This window comes from Microtus oregoni, unplaced genomic scaffold (assembly GCF_018167655.1).
Source record: "Microtus oregoni isolate MIOR12 unplaced genomic scaffold, Mior012 000005F_ref0000423, whole genome shotgun sequence".
NCBI lineage: Eukaryota > Metazoa > Chordata > Mammalia > Rodentia > Cricetidae > Microtus > Microtus oregoni.
Genome location: NW_024543064.1, coordinates 16,357,543 through 16,375,946, shown reverse-complemented (window position 1 = coordinate 16,375,946; position 18,404 = coordinate 16,357,543). Strand labels below are relative to the sequence as shown.

The window sequence follows — 18,404 nt, the reverse complement described above, 5'->3', positions numbered from 1 at the left end:
ACAGAGCTGAGAAGCAGAGAATCCAGGACAGGAGCTCCTCTCTGCCCTTGTCTGTATCTCCTAGCTCCCCCTGACCCAGCCTCATCACCCCTCTGGCTCCAGAAGGGACTGGTCCAAGGGGGTCCCAAGTGCTGGGGGCGCCTCAGCGGCTCAGAAGCCTTCCCACCGCTTTCCTGGAACCACAGGAGCTGCCATCTGAGGCTGTGAGCAGTGACAGCTGATGCTGATGGGCACAAGCAAGAGGATGTCACAACCGGGGCCCTGACTTGAGCGGACTCCCTGGGCCCCAGCTTTCTGTGGGTTCCAAAAGGGCCCCTTGGGCTCTGGCCGAGCTGTTCCCAGGCCCTGCCTCCCGGGAGAGGCAGAGAAGGCCCATTCAGGAGGGTCGAGTCCCACTGTGCTCTAAAGCCGCTCTCTCCCCACTTACAGGGCTCAGATGCTTTTTGTCCTTCCGGCTTCCCATGGACTTGGGCCAAGTGACAAGTTGGTGCTGTGGACATATGTCGTCGCCATAATGGGAATGTTGACCTCACGCTCTCCCTGCTGGGGCCAGGCAGCTTGCACCCCGCCTCTGCGCTTGGCAGCTTCTGCTCTCAGGCACACACAGGACTCCATCCTGCAGTCTACCTACACAGGGCATTCATGGGCTTTCTACCAGATCTTAGCATGCACCGTCTCCATCACCCCCCTCACACTTCACCTGCCTGTGTTTGGGGATGTCTGAGGAGTCACCTCCTCCAGGTGCTGGGAAGACAGCTCTGTCAGTACAATGCCGGCTGTGCAAGCACGAAGACCCTAGAATCAGGCACAGTGACATCAGAACCCCTGCTGGAGCTTGCATACTCTTGGCCCGTGAGCGAAATCCAGCCGGCAAACACGATTAGGTGTGATAGCTCCCCCATAAACATATGCAAGACTGAGCCCCAACTCCTGCAGAAAAAAAGGGTGCTCGGGGGTATGGTACCTGTCTTCTTTGGACAGGACTGGTATTCTCTATGGGACACCACTGTCCTTCTAACATGAACTGCACACTTGACCACAAGCCAAGCCAGCTCCTGGGTCTGGGAGGGGGAGGGGGTCTTTAACCAAGATCCTTGTAATTTATTATCTGTCTGACTTTGAACTTGATCTCCCATTTAGGCAGCAGATAGGAGCCGTATTTCTTGCCTGTCATAGGTTTAACACAGTGGTTCTCAACCTGTGGGTCTTGACCGCTTTGGGAGTCGAACAACCCTTTTCACAAGGGTCACTTATCGGATCCTCTGCATATCAGATATTTACATTATGATTTATGACAGTAGCAAAATTACAGTTATGAAGCAGCAATAAAAAGAATTTTATGGTTGGAGGGTCACCACCGCATGAGGAACTGTATTAAGGGTTGCAGCGTTAGGATGATTGAGAACCACTGGTTTAACACAGAAAATCCCACTAATGCACTGCCTGGGCCCACCTTCCACTGGGTCTCTGCGGGTGATGCCAGAGCGGTCTCTACCCGCCCATGTCACCACGGGTACGCACCTCTCTGTGCTCTGAGCCAGCCTGTGCTCTAAAGCAGATTCCACAGCAATGGCAGAATCACACCCGAACCTTTCCCATCCTCCCCTTGCCTCCCTGCGCACGTGACGGCCCCTGACCACATCAAGAATGACAGCCACAGTCACGCCTTCGGATTCTTTTATAGTCGAGTGAAGAATACAGTCGCTTTTTGGCACACATATCACAGGTGGCTGATTATAACTCCTCGGGAAACTGAGGCCCAAGGGGGTGAAGCCACCTATGCCAGGACCATACCTTCAAATCCCATGTCACCAGACCAAGGCTTCTTTCTTTGACCTTGAACCTCAGACAAAGTCTTGACAAAGCGTGTCCCTGGCTACCCTCACTTCATGGGAGGTTCCCTGATTTTTACATCTGTTAGAAACTAACAAGGTGACGAGAGGCCCTGCTTGCTCAGGGCCAGATTACACAAGAAAGATACAGAGAGAAAAGTGTTGAGGTGGAGTGGAAGGAGCAGAGGGCAAAGAATGGACCTCCTGGCTTTCCGTCCTCCCCATCCCTGGGCTATCAGCAGCATGGAATAAACCGCATAAAAGGTGGTAGCCTTGAGTCCTTGCTCTAAAGAACCCAGGGCCACTCTGCTCCCATAGCAGCCTAGATCAAAATCTGGAGCACAGGCTAGCCCAGAGCATGTGGAAAGATGGTGTGAGATGGGAGGAAGTCCGGAACTTTGAGCATCTCCTCCAAGGTATGCTTTGGTGAGGAGTTAATCCAGTTAAAGGGTGTCTAGTCTCTGGCAAGAAAAGGGCTTCTCTTGAGGTCTGAATGGAAAATGGGACCATGGGTTTCCTCCCTTCCTGGGATCCCTCATGAGGGAGACTGAGATGCCGCCAAGCTGGCTTTGGGGCTGGTGCTAACTCGTAAGATGCCGGAGGGTAACATTTTGTTACTGTTCAAGAAGTCTTACATGGAAGCTGGGAATGGTAGTGCACGCTTGTAATCTCAGCACTTGGAAGACTGAGGCAGGAAGATTGCCACAAATTTAAAGCTAGCTTGGGCTTTAAAATCCAAGCTGGTGAGATGACTCAGTGAGTAACAGGTTCCTGCACAAGCCTGATGACCTGTTTGGGTCCCTGGGACATCAGTGGAAAGTGAGTACCCACTCCTCTGACCTCCACAAACATACCATGACACATGCATGACCACGTTCACACACATACATCATACACACAATAATATATAATACATATATATATCATACATAATTTTATTTATGTTCTTACTAAAACTACAAGTCTTACATGGGCTGGGAATGTAGCTCTTGTAAAGCACTGGCCTAACATACATGAAGCCTTGGTACATCCTCAGCACAGCAGGAAAAGCAAGAAAGGAAAGGCCTGGAGCTCTGCTTTGCCCCCTGGAGTGCTCGGGGTAGACCAGGGATGGGTGAGAAACACTGAGGAGTGAGGGGGTCCAGCCCTCCAGCTGTCCCCAGGGCCACGTTGGCATTTCCGATCTCACTGTAAGGATCCTGGCTGACACCATGTGGAACAGAACAAATACCTCCCAAAGCCATCAAACTGCTGGAGCAAAAGCCCTTAATCACCCCTCTCTGAGCTAGGACTTGGGGGCTGCTTGTTACCCAGCAGCAGACCACAGATGTCCTTTCTGTAGTGTTCTCCCTGGATGGGGCCCAGAACTTGGTCCTGAACCTAAGAGTTGAAGGAGCCTGGCCCAAGGCATAGAAGGGGCAGCCAAGGCCCAGCAGACCCCTGAACAATTGTCTTCAGGTCCCCACGGAGTCTGGGCCAGACTCAAGGGTTCAGCTTGAACCTACAGAGCCTGGAGGGTAACGCTAACATATGTGTGAGGTAGTGGTGAGTCACCCAGTACTTGGGGAATCCAAGGAGGCGGCTGCCGTTGGGCTCCAGCTGACCATGGCCATGTGGCAATGTGGGCCTGGGAAGCAAGATCGACTTTCAGGGAAGCCAGAATCATGAATTTTTCTGTAAAGCTATCCTTCTTTATGCTGTCTAAGCAGTAAGTAGGAATGGTGACTCCTGGGCTCTGTGGAGAGGCCCCAGTTACAGCAAGTCACTGGCTTCGGACAAGTCACATTTTTCTCTCAGGCCTCAGTTTCCCCACATCTGAAGTGGAACCGCTGGCTCCTGCCCCCTTGGAGGGTGGCCACGGCACTCACAGGGCACATGACCCTCCAGTCCTATCAGTAGCCTTCCCATGACAGCTCCACAGTCCCCGCTCTCAGTGGTGCGCCCCCCCCCACACTATACAGTGTTAACACCTGATTTGTCTAACTTACAACAACATTATTCTGACCGTTATGACGGAGATTGCGCTTTTATGGCCGGTTTGTGAGTTCCAGAACACTCCCGCCTGCATTATCTCAGGATGCTGATGGAGTCGGAGGCTGGACAGCTGCCTCGGAGACCCTTGTCAGAGCCAAGCCTACCTCTGAGCTTGAAGCCCAGTTGCAGAGGCAGCTGGATGGGAGGAGGCTCCCCCAGTGCCACCCAGACCCAGTTTGAATCCCAACCTTGCCATTCCCCGGGTAACCCCAAGACAGTCAGTATCCGGGTTTCCTTTTCTTCATCTGTAAAATGGATATGACCACATGGTCACCACGGACCTGTGGGACACACAGACAAGCTCAGCAGTGTCTGCAGAGAATCACAGCCATCGCCACCTTCGTGGCAGGAAGTGAAAACCAGGGAGGCACTGGGCCAAAAGCGGGGTGTGGCCATGGAGAACCTGGAGGGGTTCTGGGGGTGTTTAATGGGTCAAGGCCTTTGAGGAAATGGGGGTGGTGTTAAACTAGGGCAAGGCCTTTGAGGGAAACCCTCCAAGACAGGCTGAGAGGCCTCTTACTCTCCAGCCAGGGTCAATTAAACCCCGGCTCTAGAATACACGAACCTGAGGTGTCTTTGCTGTTCCCCTGCAGGTGAGGGCGGGGCCGGGGAGAGGTGAGGACAAAGAACCTAATGAAACAAGCCTCACCTTCTCCCTCCCCCCCACCCCAGCTCTGAGCCTAGTTTCTCACTAGGATTCAGCAACTGAGGCTTTCTAAGGTTTTATTTCCACTCATCCGGCCGGAAACTCACTAAACTCACTTTCCTCCAGGGAAGGGAGCAGTTCCCACAACCACCTGGAGAGCTAGGGGCATTATTCCTATGTGACAGACTACGGCACTAAAGCTCAGAGAGGGTAAGCCACAAGCCTAAGGAAACACAGGACAGGATGGTGGGACTCCACATATTGTTCTGTGTGCATGTACATGTGTGTACGAACAAACATACATATGCTGCTTACAGGGCAGGAGGGAAGGGAGCCAGGGCTACACCAAAGAACTCGGGGACAGGAGGAGAGAGTACCCACATCTCAGTTATACCAGCAAATGAAGCGGGGTGTGGCTGAGTAGCAGGTCACTGTGCTAGCACAGATCTGTATACTGGCTCTCACCTCTCCCCACCGCACAGTGCCTCCAGCAGGCCGTCCAGCGCTTACACACGAGGAAACTGAGGCTCTGGGGGGAATGCTGGCTTAAGGTCACAGGAGTTGGAAGGGTTGTCCTCTTCAGAGGGTGTACCCACTCCCAGGGCATACAGGGGTGGGTGGGAGAAAAGGGGGGAGCAGGTGGCTCTGGGATGCTCACCTAATGAGGCCCAGGCTTCAGTGGCCTCAGTGAGCCCCAGGTGACACAGGAGTTCCCTTCCCCCACCTTCCGGAAGGCAGCTGCTTTAAAAGGCCCTAAAATGCTTTCAAGGCCTTATCAGGTCTGCTTCGCTGATGCCAATCAGGAAGCTTCCAGGTGCTGCACCAACGGCCACCCCACCCCTTGGAGCTGTACAAACATTCCTCCCTCCCACTCTCCTCCTGCTGGGCCTCCTCCTCCTCCTAGTCAGCAGCCACCAGGTGCCAGGAGGTGGGCACAGGCTCTGCTGGGCATCATTTCCGCCTGGCCTTTCCCAGATTCTAATGCCTGGTGAAACTTCTCTCTCAGAAGTCCTGAACTGTATCTCAGGTCACTGGGGACAAGTGTTACTCGCTGACAGAAAGATCAGAAGAATGCTTAAAATGGAGATTTCCCCACCACGCTCCCCACGCCAAATCGCCAAGCTGGGGCCAGCACACAGATCTGATTTGCCTCTGCCAGGAACTCCAACCTGATCTACACGCTTCAACCTCAACAGGAGCCCAGGGCCCCTCCTGCCAGGCCTAAGTCTTCTGTCACCAGCCAGCTCTACCCTACACCTACCCTTCCTATGTGTAAGGATCTTGCTCGGCCAAGACTCACAGGTGAACACAGGCAGGCAGAGTTGAGAGGATAAGAGCCCGGGTTAAGGGTCCTCAAAGATGTCCAGAGGGGACTGGGGATGCTTCTCAGTTCGTAGCGAGGATACTTGCCTAGCATGCAAGAGGCCCTGCGTTCAAATCTCAGCACTCCATAAACCAGGAGTGATGGTGCACAACTGTAATCCCAGCAACTGGGAGACAGAGGCAGGAGGACCAGGAATTCAAGGTCTTTCTTGGCTACAGAACCAGTTCGAGGCCAGCATGAGCACCCAGAGAATATGTCCTTCGCAGGACACTTCAATGCAGGGGGTCAGAGGCAGCAAGGACAACCTGCATGAGGCACTGGAGCTGCAGCAGGACAGACGGATGCACTGACACTGACAGATGAACGGGACTCCGGAGGTAGGGTTACTGAGGTGAGAATCCTGACAGCAGAGATGCCTCCACAGAGCCAGGGTTCTAGGACCACCTCGGGGTGACCAGAGGGCAGAGCTGTGGGTTGTCTCTAACCCACAGGGTCCTAGATGGGAAGTCTGAGTCTATTCACAGACTCAATGCGCTGTCCCAGGGCCAGGGGCCCGACACCCAAAAACCACAAGCCAAGTAGGCAGGCACATCTGAGCCCAGTCATCATGGACTACACCTACAGACAAGGCAAGGAGCCCCGAGCCCAAACCAGCACATCTCTATGCTGACTGTCTGGCAAGGGAACCATAGGAGATGAAGCCCAGAGAGTGTGAGCACCTTGTCCCAAACCACACAGCAAGCAATGTTCACCTTCGAACCCAGATCCACTGCTCCTGAAGACAATGTCTTCAACACACCATCTATGAGGTCAGCAGGCTCTGTTCTCTACTGCAGCCAGACTGTTTCCCACAACCTGCCCCTGAAGATGGACAGACAGACGGATGAATGAATGAATGAATGAATGATGGATGGATGGATGGATAGATGATAGGTGGAAGGAGGGTAGATGAATGTAAAATAGAAAGATAGGTGTATTTATGGATGGAGCATAGATGGAGGGTGGAGGGGTGGAGGGTGGAGGGGTGGATGAAGGATAGACGAGCGGATGGGCGACAGACCAGGTTCATCTGATTAGAGTTATCAGTGCTGGGTTTTAAAGCGAAGCCTTGCTTTCTACAAAAGCTATCTCCTCGAGAAACAGAAAAAAACAAACTTCCATAGAAAACAACTGTAAATTTACCCCACATTCACCAGGCCTCCAGACATATGAAGCCCCAGAAGACAGAGCTGGGCTCCCAGCCCTCATCAGAAAGAATCCATGTGGCCCTCTGGCTGAACTGTCTATCCCTCACCCTGAAACACTTCCCCTTTGGACCATCCCCAGACCCTCTCTCCAGGAAGGTTTCCTTGGTTACCCAGGCCCTTTCCTTCTCCGATGCTCATCCTGTGTTCACTCACTCAATACTCCATCTTATGCACACTTGTTACCCAGTGCCCCGGGTATCAGAGCAAGGAGCTCTGCACCTTTGGATGCCACAGTCAACAAAGCAGCTTGAATCACTTCCTCTGGGGTTCATGGTCCCAAGTGCCAGACAACATGAAACAAGGAAACCAACTTGGTGTTAGGAAGCCAAAACAAGCAGATAGGATACAAAGTAGCAAAACTGGTATCTGTTTTAAGTGATACTGTCAGAGAACGCCTCTTGGAAACTGACATTTGAGCAGTTCCATGTACCATAACTATGGACGTACAAAAGGTCCAGGAGGTCCTTGTCTTTATCCCTAAAACTCACAGTCCAGAGCACTGGCCTTATTGTGACTCTGTAGAACCCAATCTAGATTATTTGGGATTAAATCAACATCCCTAATGACTGAAGTCATCCCATCTTTTCAAATGCAAACCTGGCCAGGTCCCTCAGTAAACAGCTCAAGAACCTTCAATGGCTCCACACCTCCCTCCATCAGTCGGCCATCATCCCTGCCTTTCCGCCTGTTCTCTCTCCTCTGTGTCACCTCACACTGGTGCCCTCCAGGCACCCTCCCCTAGGTCACACCCCAGGAAATGCCAGATCATCCGGCCCCGGGCCTTCCCATATGCTGTTGGCTTGCCAGGCAATGTGTTCCTCATCCTCATCCTCCCAAAGTCAACTGCCTCAACTCTGCAGAGATCAATCTGTAAAAAACGCCAGGTGGCTAAGAAAGTTCATTGCCGGGAGAGCGGGGAGTGAGAAAATGAAACACAGCATCGAGCCATAAAAGACGAAATAACCCTTTTCCAGCCCAAACTGCACCCCCAGGTGGCCCTCGACTTCCTCCTGGCAGTGCTCGGGGATACACTTCACACATTCGCTCTTGCCAACTATTTTCTCTGTCAGCCTGTCCCCTGCCTCCCTGCCTGCCCCAGGGTCCAGCACCACCCAGCCAAAAAGGAAGCACCATAAATATTTGGAGAGCAAACGAAGGGCTGTGAGGGGGAGACCTCAACCTTTACATTCCATCTAGCAGTGAGCCAGCCACTGTCCTCTGTCAGATGTGTCCCGGGGCTTCTCTGCCTTGTGACGCCCTGGCTCCAGATGTTCAACACTTTGCTTTTCCTGGAGGGGGTCTTGTGGTTTGGGCGATTCACTATGCTCACCATTCTTGCAGGGTGGGGTGGGGGGACTGCTCCCCAGCACACACACATGCGTGCACGCATGCACGTGCACCCCATCTCCTCTCGAGCATTCCACAGGCTGGAGCTGGGAATTCTTAGGCTGAAAAGCTCAAGCCGGCCCTGGAATGGGCTGGGAGACAGAGCGGCTGGAGGAGAAAGGAAGGCAGGCAGTGGGAGCCTCATGGCTCTCCATGCCAGAGACAAGAGCTGTCCTCCCTGGCCTCTGGACTCCACGCTGCCCCACAGACGGGGCTGCATCCATAGGAGTCCAAGAGTTCCCTGGATGTGCAGGACCATTCATGTCACCTTAACAGCACAAAGACCATACCCAATTCTTACAGTTGGACTGTTTCTCCATCCACTATTCAGTGTGGTACTTATAATCACACAGGTGAGATGACCACTGTGCCCACCCTTGAGTGACAGATGAAGTAAAGGCGACTTAAAGATTATGGGATGGTGGGTATACATAATGGAATCCCGAGAGAATAGCCAAAGACCCTATCTAGGGAAACTGAGGCCCCTACAAAGAAGAGAGCCGACCCAGGGTCCCGAGTGAATTAGAAGCAGACCCCTGCAACCCACCTCACACCATTTCTCAGTCCAATACGAGCCGATCATGATGGATGACATTCTCTAGTGTCCTCCTACTCCTGCCCCCAAACGGGCAGCCATCCCATCTTGTGACATCAGCCACCAACCAGCCCTGTGTCCAGGGCCAGGGCCCAGTCAGGCCACGGCCCCCCAGATTCTAACCACCCACTTGCCAGAGCTGGACAGACGTGGCCCTTCCATCTACCCCACGGTAATTAAAAACACACCCAGGCCTTCTTAAACGCGCAAGAGAGGCCAATTTTTCTCCCCTCCAGCCCCACTGACTGCAACCTAAATAGCAATATTTATGCCAAGCTCCCCATAATACTGTAAACATCCCAACGTATAGCGGGCCAGCACATGACTCATTTCCCCAAAGCCAGTGTAATAAGTGGTACACCAACCAAATCCCAGGGTGCTCCCCGCCAGCAGCCGGGCTCCAGGGCTGTCCTCCACACCCAGGGCCCGTGGCACCCTCAGTGCCCTGGCCACCCCACTCTGGGAAACCACAGGCAGCCGCCAAATCCTGCAGGAGCCGGAGGACAGCTGCCTTGGTGCCAAACACGATGGCTGCCATCCAATGACCCCCCTTTCTCCCCCCCCCCGCACCTCCCCCCATACTGCGGTCACTAAAATGCTCATTACTGAGAAACTAAGTTCTAGCACAGGGTCCCCCACCATGTCTGCAGTGGCTGTGCCTGGACTCCTGAAGGCTTCTTCACACTTCACCCCAAAGTGGCCCAAGAATAAGACACTCTATGCCGCACCTCTCAAGCCCCCGGTGGCACACTCCTAGAAGGAGTCACCTCTTTAGGGGCAAGAAAGCACAGTCAATTGTTTCAAAGACCTCAGACTCAGGGCCTATTTTTAACACCCAATGGCTATGGGTAAGACGGGATTTTTCTGAACCCGCGGGTTTCCCTATCTGTTAAAACCAGTAAAAAAAAAAATTCGACCCATCTGGCTTCCCGGAAGACTTCTCTTGAAGGATTCAACACGACTGTCGGCCGGCAAGCACTTTGCAAAGAAGGCTTCAAGTACCTTGTCAACCGTGCAGCACGCAGTAAACCACTGAGAGCAAAGTACTTCATAAACTGTGAAGCGATTGGAAAACTGTTGAGAACCATTATTAGGATTCACGCCTGGTCCTACCAGTCCACCCATTCCTGGCGGACACACCCAGACCCCCGCTAGCAACTTTCCCTCCACAGCCAGCGAGCTGCGACCACCTGGCAGCCACTCCCGCCCCCGGGGGGTCGGGTGGTACCACAGCGCGAGGCCTCGGGGAGAGGCCCTGAGACCCAGGCCAAGGCCAACAACACATGGCAAAGCATCTGGTCGGGGCTCTGACGGCAGCTGGAGAGTTCTCGGGGCTCCAGACTCCACGCTGAGCTCTGTCGCCCTCGGGGCGGTGGCCCGCGGAGGTACCTGGAGGACCCCGCGCGCAAGAGAGATGCCCATTGCCCCATCCCCCGCTCAGTCCTTCTGGGGAGGGGACCCCATTGTACGCCGCGGGCGACCGTGCGGGCACGAACGAAGGAGTGGGGGACACGAGCGCTTCTCTCCACTCCGCGGGTCCTCCGACTCTTCGGGTCGCCCAGACTGCATCCAAGGGGGCGCGGCCCGGGATCCCCAATCCTTGGCGCGGCCGCGGTGCCTCCCTTGGAACGCTCCCTGCCAAACTTTGCAGCGCCCACTGCGCGCCGGGCCCGCGCCCCTGAGCCTGGTGCCGAGCCAGGCAGAGCCAGCGCCGGGCTCTGTGGGGATGCAGGTACCCGGGTGGCGGGCGCGCAGTGGGCAGAGCCCCCGGCCTTGGGCGGCGCTCGCCGGGCTGGCTACAAAGCCTCGGCAAGATGGTCCCTTCGCCTCCTCCTGGCACAGTCAATCAGCGCACGCCGCTCGTCCGGGCGCCCGCGGGGCCCCGCGTCCTCCCCAGCGGTGGCCGCTGGCCACACCTCCCTGCGGCCACCTGCGCCCGGCACCGGCCCCTGGGCAAACTTTGCGACCGCGGGGCCGAGTGAGGGGGCGACCCGGGGCCGAGGCGGCCGCTCCCCGCCCCCATCCCCGCTCACCTTCCACGGCGGCTAGCAGCGGCAGCAGCAGCAGCGCAGCCCCCAGCCTGCGCACGGCCATTGCTGCGCTGCCGGGAGCCTCGGGCCGCGGCGCCGCGGGGATCCCGGGGCTGGAGCGCGCGCCCCGGGCTCGGGGGGCCGGCGGGGAGCGGCGGGGAGCGGCGCACACACACACGAGCCGCCGCCGCCGCGCAGCCAGCAGAATGAGCCATCCAGCCCGGGCAGAACGGGGACCCGGGCTCCGCCAGCGCTGGGCACGGCCCACCTGAGCCGCAGGCGCGGGGGGAGCCGGGATTAGATTGCCAACCTTGCGCCTGTACTCCACGTGCCCACGGGTTGCACCACGCCCGAGACACGACTCTGTTAGTCTTTCATATTCCTTCGGAGGGTGCAGCAGCGCGCTGAAACACCGTGACCCCACGCACCCTGGCGTCTGGGACCTCAGATTCCCCCCCGCGCAGCAGTGGTCTCGTCCGAAGCTGTGGCTCCTCCAGATAAAGCAGCGATTTCAGCCCAAATGTTTCTCAATTTTTATTGAATGCTGCAAAGCCGAGATCGTCTGGCGGGGCTGACAGGAGCAGAGAGAGGGGACCCGGGGCGGGGGAGGTGGGGAGCGAGGAAGGGGCTACCCAAAGCCCGGGACTAGCTCTACCTGTCAGGGCCGGGAGTGCCACCCCCTTGCCTGAGCCTTGCCACCCGCGTCCCTGCGGCTTCGAAAGGGACTGAACTGCAATGAATGAGGGGGGAAAAGAGGTGGGGGGGGAGAAGCTGGGAACAAAACAGGCGGCTTTCCCAGGCTCTGGGGCTGGGCTGGGGCCTCCGCCTGGGAGAGTGGGCCTTGGCGCTCGCCCGCGGGCCCTGGGTTCTCTCTGGCAGGGGTGGCGGGTCCTGGCAGGCAGACCCCAGGCCTTCCCTCCTTGCCTTGTTGTCTTGCGCGAGCCCACCGGCCCCTCCCCGCGGACCTTTCCAGCCGCACATTGTATTTCTCCTCTGTTGATCTGGTTCCCGGTGCAGTTTGCGCGCAGGGGTGTGGAGGAGGCCCAGGGGGATGCCTAGCGACAGCCCCTACTCCACCCCTCAGTGGAATGGACCTGTCTGGGCTGCTCGGGTTTTGTGCATAGCTGTCCCTTCAGGGAGGACACAACCCCTTGTTCCATTTCTGTGGGCCCAGCCTGCTCTGACAGCCTTCATCACCGTCATCATTAGCGGGCTTGCTGAGGCCGGTGGTGGGCGGACTGTAGGGACCCTGCGGGAACCACCCAGGCAGGGCCTCTGGCCTTTGGGATCTGCTCTCCTGAAAACACGCTTAGCCACAGCACTGGCCATGCTCTTTGCATTGGGTAGAAGAGTCCCCTAGAGGGACAGTCTGTTAAAATCCAGTGCAGACCTCTCTAGTCCCTTTGTCCCACAAACTAGCAAAATGTCCCAGAGATGTCTTCCCTTCAAGGCCCATCAGGCAAACAGTCCCGAGACACCAGCCAAGGTTTGGAGATGTGGGTCACCTTTTGAAGCTCTGAGAGTCCATTGGAAATGAACGTCAACCTGGGAGGCCACCAGGCAGAGGTGGGCCCTGAAGGCTGCAAAGGAAGCAGAAGAGAAGTGAGCCAAGGAGGACAGAAGAGAATGGAAGATACTCCCCTCTGCCAACACCCTCCACCCCGCGTTGCCTGCAGACTCCTGCCTGGAGTAGAGATGAATTGGGTGCCCCTGGCTATTATTCTGCTTTTGCTTGTCAGACGTTCCAAGGGACTTAGGACTTGGTGGACTCTGGACCTACTCCTCTCCATCCCAGGTGGCCCCTCCCCATTTCCAGAAATAATTACAGGACTCTTCTAACATGCTGGGTGGATTCAGCCCTGCTTGCTTTCTATCCCCTGGGGCCCTTGCCATCATCAATACACCCCTAACAATTGTGTCCTCCTTTGATGCAAACTTCAAATACCAGACACTAGCTTTCTTGGAGGACCCTGGTAGCAGGGATGAGGCTCAGGGTTGTTTAGGTGTACATATGTTTGACTCCTCCGTTGTCTCAACCCTGGTGGCAGGTGCTGACCATCTCAGATGATGGGACTGAGGACCCGGCAAGTCATCTGTTCAAGGTCATGTAGCACACTGGAGCTAGGATTCAAGGTCTGTCCATCTGACACCAGTGCCCATCCCCTGGGCCTCCCATAGGTCCATAGAACATGTTTATTCAATAAATGAGCTTCCCACAGCCACTGAAAACCTTATCATTAATAGGTAACAGTCTGGACCTTTACGTGGTTTAACACAAAAATCATAACAACAATAAAGTCCCTCAACTTTTCCATCTATTCTCCCTACACTTTTTTTTATTATTCCCCATTTGGGATCCTATAGAACGGCTGAGTTTTGTCACCCAGCCAGGTCCTTCCTCTCTGCTCTCTTAGCAGCTGCCTTAGCCTGCCTTTGTCCCAATCAAACTGTACCCAGCTCTCTCTTACTCCGCGACCAGGGTTCCACCTCGGAGACACCCTACTGAGAGCCTCCACTAAATTTGGCCTCCCCTTGAAACACCCATTTCTTTAGGATGTTTCCTGAAAGGTGATCGGTGGTTCTCCGGCTAGGGCCTCAGGATAGTTTGATTGTCTTCAATTTGCCTATCCCCTCTCTAACCCCAGCAGGTTAGATGCTCCCCATGGGGGGTGGGGTGCTAGGAAGCTGCCCCTCTCCAGGTGCAGAAGCTGGAGCACTTTGGATCCAGACCTGGGTCCCTCACTGCAAAGGGAGAGCAGGCTGGGAGCTTCGTTTGTCTAATGACAACAACTCCTCGCATTTGCAATCACGCTTTAACAGTTTACAAAGCAGTGTTCACACCCATCAGCTCATGATAATTCAACCCGCCGAGCCTCCCGCCCCCAGCACCAGCTTTTAGAAGGGGAAACCGGAAACCGGGATCCAGACAGGGAAAGGTACTTGCCCAGGTACTCTCCGCACAGTCCCCTGTGTGTTGCTGTAGCTGCAGGGGGACTTTGATGCCCTAGCTTGTCTGTGTCGCTATCTCATTTGATTGACAAGCATGAGTTGGGCATTGCCTGCATGCCAGGCACAAGCGAGGCAGGAATGCAGCTGAGGACCTGTTAGACAAGACCCTGCAGGGAGCCCCAAATAGGGACAAAACGATGGACAATGGTCCAGGCCAGGAAGACAATAAAGCGGAGTGACAGACCGCAGTGGGTGGGTGTGTGTGTGTGGGGGGGGGGTGTCATAGAAGGCTGTCCGAGGAGAAAATATGACAGCTGAAAGCCAGGTCAAACGAATGTGAGGATGGGACCTGTTGGGTGTCTCCTAGCCATCCTCCCACTACCTAACCTGCCCAGTTACTAGACTGATGGAGACCCTTGGCCATGTGTGGATCAGAACACACTCCAGCCACTGCCCAGCTGGAGGAGCTGAGGGTTGCTGTGTGACCACAGATAAGACTTCCACTTCTCTGAGCCTGAGCCCAAGTGTATCTAATTCCCCTCTCATGGCGCTCACAGGTTAACACTGCCCAGAAGAAATCTGATACCAGCTCAAATGTAATTTTAAATTTCTTGTGGCCACATTAAAAAAATTAAATGAAGGGGGCTGGAGAGATGGCTCAGAGGTTAAGAGCATTGCCTGCTCTTCCAAAGGTCCTGAGTTCAATTCCCAGCAACCACATGGTGGCTCACAACCATCTATAATTGGGTCTGGTGCCCTCTTCTGGCCTGCAGGCACACACACAGACAGAATATTGTGTACATAATAAATAAATAAATAAATATTAAAAAAAAAATTAAATGAAGAGCCAGGCAGTGGTGGTGCACGCCTTTAATCCCAGCACTAGAAAGGAAGAGGCAGGCACATTCTTGTGAGTTCGAGGCCAGCCTGGTCTACAGAGTGAGTTTCAGGGCTGTTACACATAGAAACCCTGTTTCAAAAACCTCCCCTCAAAAAGAAAAGAAAAATTAAATGGAGGACTGGGGTGCATGCATCTTAGAGGAATGCTTTGTGTGTTTAGCATGTGTGATATCCCTGTTCTTTTTTTAAAAAAAATAAGGAATTATTGACTTTTTAATTTAAATTTATTTTATGTGCATTGGCCTTTTGTCTGCATGTCTGTCTGCATGAGGGTGTCAGATTCCCTGGAACTGGAGTTACAGACAGTTGTGAGCTGCCATGTGGGTGCTAGGAATTGAACCTGGGTCCTCTGTAAGAGCAGCCAGTGCTCTTAAGTGCTAACCTGTGTCTCCAGCGCCAGCCCTGGGTTCTAACACCACCTCCAAAAAAAATAAAACAAAGCAGGCAAAGTTAACTTTAACTATTTAAACCACGTCAGCGTGTAATTAGCAAACCATTTCATGGGGTTTTTTTCTTCTTACATTCTTTTGTTCTGAGACAGTGTTGTCTTGACTTGTGGCAGTCCTCCTGCCTCAGCTTCCTCAGTATTGGGGTTACAAGGGGGAGTAATCTGGTATTTCACTTTTGCTACTTCTCGGTTTCCATCCGCCTGGTGTTGATTGCTGAGTAGCCCCGTGTGACCGGGGCGCAGATGTAGACATGGAGGACTATGCTGGATGCTTACCTAGCATGCGCAAGTCCTGGGTTCCATTCCCAGAGTTTCATAAACCGGACATGGTGGTGCACTCGGGCTGGAGGACCAGAAAGCCAAAGGCATCCTCAGCCACACAGTGTGAGGCTAGCCTATGCTACATTAAACCCTCTCTGACAGCCTTAACTGTCCTGCAGGGTGAAAAGTGAGATTTGTCCAAACTCTCCCAGGACAGAGGACGGAATAGCAGCCTCTCCCTGGAGAAAGGATGGGGGTGGGGCTTCCCAGAGGAGGGGCTGGGAAAGATCATCTTGACAGCTAGGATCAGACCCATCCCCCCCTCTTTATTTTTGTCTGAGACAAGGTCTCCCTAACGTAGCCGTGGCTGGCCTGGAACTCGTTAGGTAGATCAGGCTGACCTCAAATTTATGATCCTTTTGTCTCTCAAATGCTAGCATTACTGACATGTGCCCGCACGCCTGGCTGGCTGCGCTCCCTATTTTGAGAAAAGTTTTTTTCTACCTTCTGAGAAAATCACAACACATTCTCAGTGTGATGAACAAAAATGACAGCGAACACTTCAGAAGAAATGAAATTAAGAAGCAAGAGTCGCCCGGTGCCCCACCCCAACCTGAGATCCGCTGCCCATGGTTTGCGACCGATTTCGTTCTCAGCACTTTTTTTTTTCTTCTAGGCACACGATTTGGGTACATCTTTGCGGCGTGCACAGTGCTGAGTCCTGGTTTTTCTCCTCCTAGCGTGGGGAGTATGTGTTGTTAGATCATGGGGAGATACGCTACCCCAGGGACCAGGGGATGGAAAAACATCAGCAACTCTTGATGACTCCTTGCTCCTCCTGAAGGCGACTGGGAACGTAGCCCAGCTGTGGATGATCCTCTGAGTGCAGAGCAAGAGTGGACAGAGCGGCCAGGAAGGAGCACTGATTTCTCTGAAAGCCACTTTGAGTCTGAAGCCAGCCCTGAGTCTTTGTCACTGGGAGGTAGAGGTGACTGGGCTGGGCTGAGGTTCTGGGCAGCAGATCTCTCTATTGCCACCTGGTGGCCTCTAGCATTAGCGCACTCTTCCAGGAGCCTGAGCTGGACAGACATCTAACAGAGGCAGGAGGGACTGGGGTCTCATCTAATCCAGTCCTCTAGATAGGTTTCCCCAAGATCAACATCTCTGATCAATCCACCTTCCTGTTATAAGTTTCCATGAGTCCTCATTGCAGTAAATACCACCCCTCTATCCTGACATTCAAGGCTCCTCAGAGATTGTACCACTCCATCCTCCAACATCATCTCTGTTCAACTCAGGACCTATTTTATATTCTCCTCCTCGTGCCCCAGTTCTTATCAGCTCCACTCCGCCACCTTCTCCAGGTCATCCTCCAAGTCCTGTCACATGACGCCTACTCCCTGAATCCTTCCACAGACTCCCTCACTGGTGGGCTGATAACACGTGCCTTGATTTCCTCCACCCCCTAATTGTTCCACAGCATAGAAAGATGGGGGCTTGGAACTTAGAGAATGATATGTTGAGGCCACTGAGGCCATCTGTGACCTTAACTTCCTTGATCCTCAGTTTCTTTGTTTTATTGTTTGCTTGTGAGACAATCTTGTTCTGTGACTCATGATCCTCCTGCCTCAGACACCTGGATATTGGGATTCTATGTTATATGACTTATTATATATATTATATGTTGGGATTATATATTATATGACATGCATCATATGCCTGGCTCTGGGTTTATCTATAAAATGGATCCAAACCTTGCAGATTCATTAAGAGGACAGAATGAGGCTGAGAGTGGTGACATAGGCTTGTCATGCTAACACCGAGTAATGCTCATGAAGACTGGCGGTTACAAACCATCCTGGGCTACATAGTGTCTCAAAGACTACTAATAAAGTGTGCAAGCTGGTTGTGGTGGGTATATGTCCATAATCCCAGCGTTTGGGAAGTGGAAGAAGGAGGCTCACAAGTCAAGTCTGAGGACCACCTGGGCTATTTCGAAAGAAAACAATGTAGAACCAGGTGCCAATCCGAACACCTGCCTTAGCGCATATCTGAGACACATCCGTCTTCCAGCCTGCGAGCCTACAACTCCTGTCCACATCCTGCTCACCTCAAGATCCCAGAGCCCAACAGAGGGCTGGAACCTGGGTGTTGAGTTGATTGACATCTCTCCCACTGATACAAAGAAACAGCCTGGCGTCAGAAACAGGTGGGAAGACACTTTGATGTATTAGTGAGCAACCGAAACAAAGACTCACTTCTTCCCTAGAATGGTGCTGGCCTGGAGCAAAGGGTCAAGGAAGGGGTGGGAGGGACCTGGAATGGGAGGGACCTGGGGTGGGTGTGGCCCGAGTGGGTGTGGCCTGGCTGGCAGTCTGTTCTATCATCCACTTTGATCTTCAGAGGCTCCTCACTTGACTGCAGAGGAAACTAAGACCCAAAGAGGAAGAGACTTGGCTAAAGTCATTCAAAAGACTCAGGAAATCTAAGCTGGGTGCCAGAATTCCCCATCCCCTGGTTAAGACTTTCTGTAGCTTGTGGCCACAGTGAGGTTGAAACGATCTGAGTTTCAATCCCAGCATAGTTCTTTGCCTTATACACAACTTTCATGGCATGGAACTTCCTGAGCCTTGGTTTCCTTGTATCGGGGGCCCTGTTGGAAGATGAAAGGAGCTAGAGATGGTGATGCCTCTGTAAACAGCAGAGCGCCATACCCAGGTGAAAGGTTGACGCGGTTGCTTGTCGAGCCTGA

The 18,404-nt window shown here is 53.8% G+C and overlaps 1 protein-coding gene across 5 annotated transcripts in view; it reads right to left on the bottom strand.

The window, feature by feature from the left end:
• Nucleotides 1-11,307, bottom strand: part of Ephb2 (EPH receptor B2) — a 181,571-nt gene extending 170,264 nt beyond the window's left edge. For 3 of the 5 annotated variants that reach the window (XM_041651217.1, XM_041651218.1, XM_041651219.1), the window contains exon 1: nucleotides 11,098-11,296. In XM_041651217.1, coding sequence (XP_041507151.1) covers nucleotides 11,098-11,158 — 61 coding nt within the window. In that variant the 5' untranslated portion in view covers nucleotides 11,159-11,296. Of the gene's footprint in view, nucleotides 1-11,097 lie in introns of all 5 variants that reach the window. The other 2 variants (XM_041651220.1, XM_041651221.1) reach the window with 1 other exon arrangement.
• Nucleotides 11,308-18,404: the final 7,097 nt, after the last annotated feature.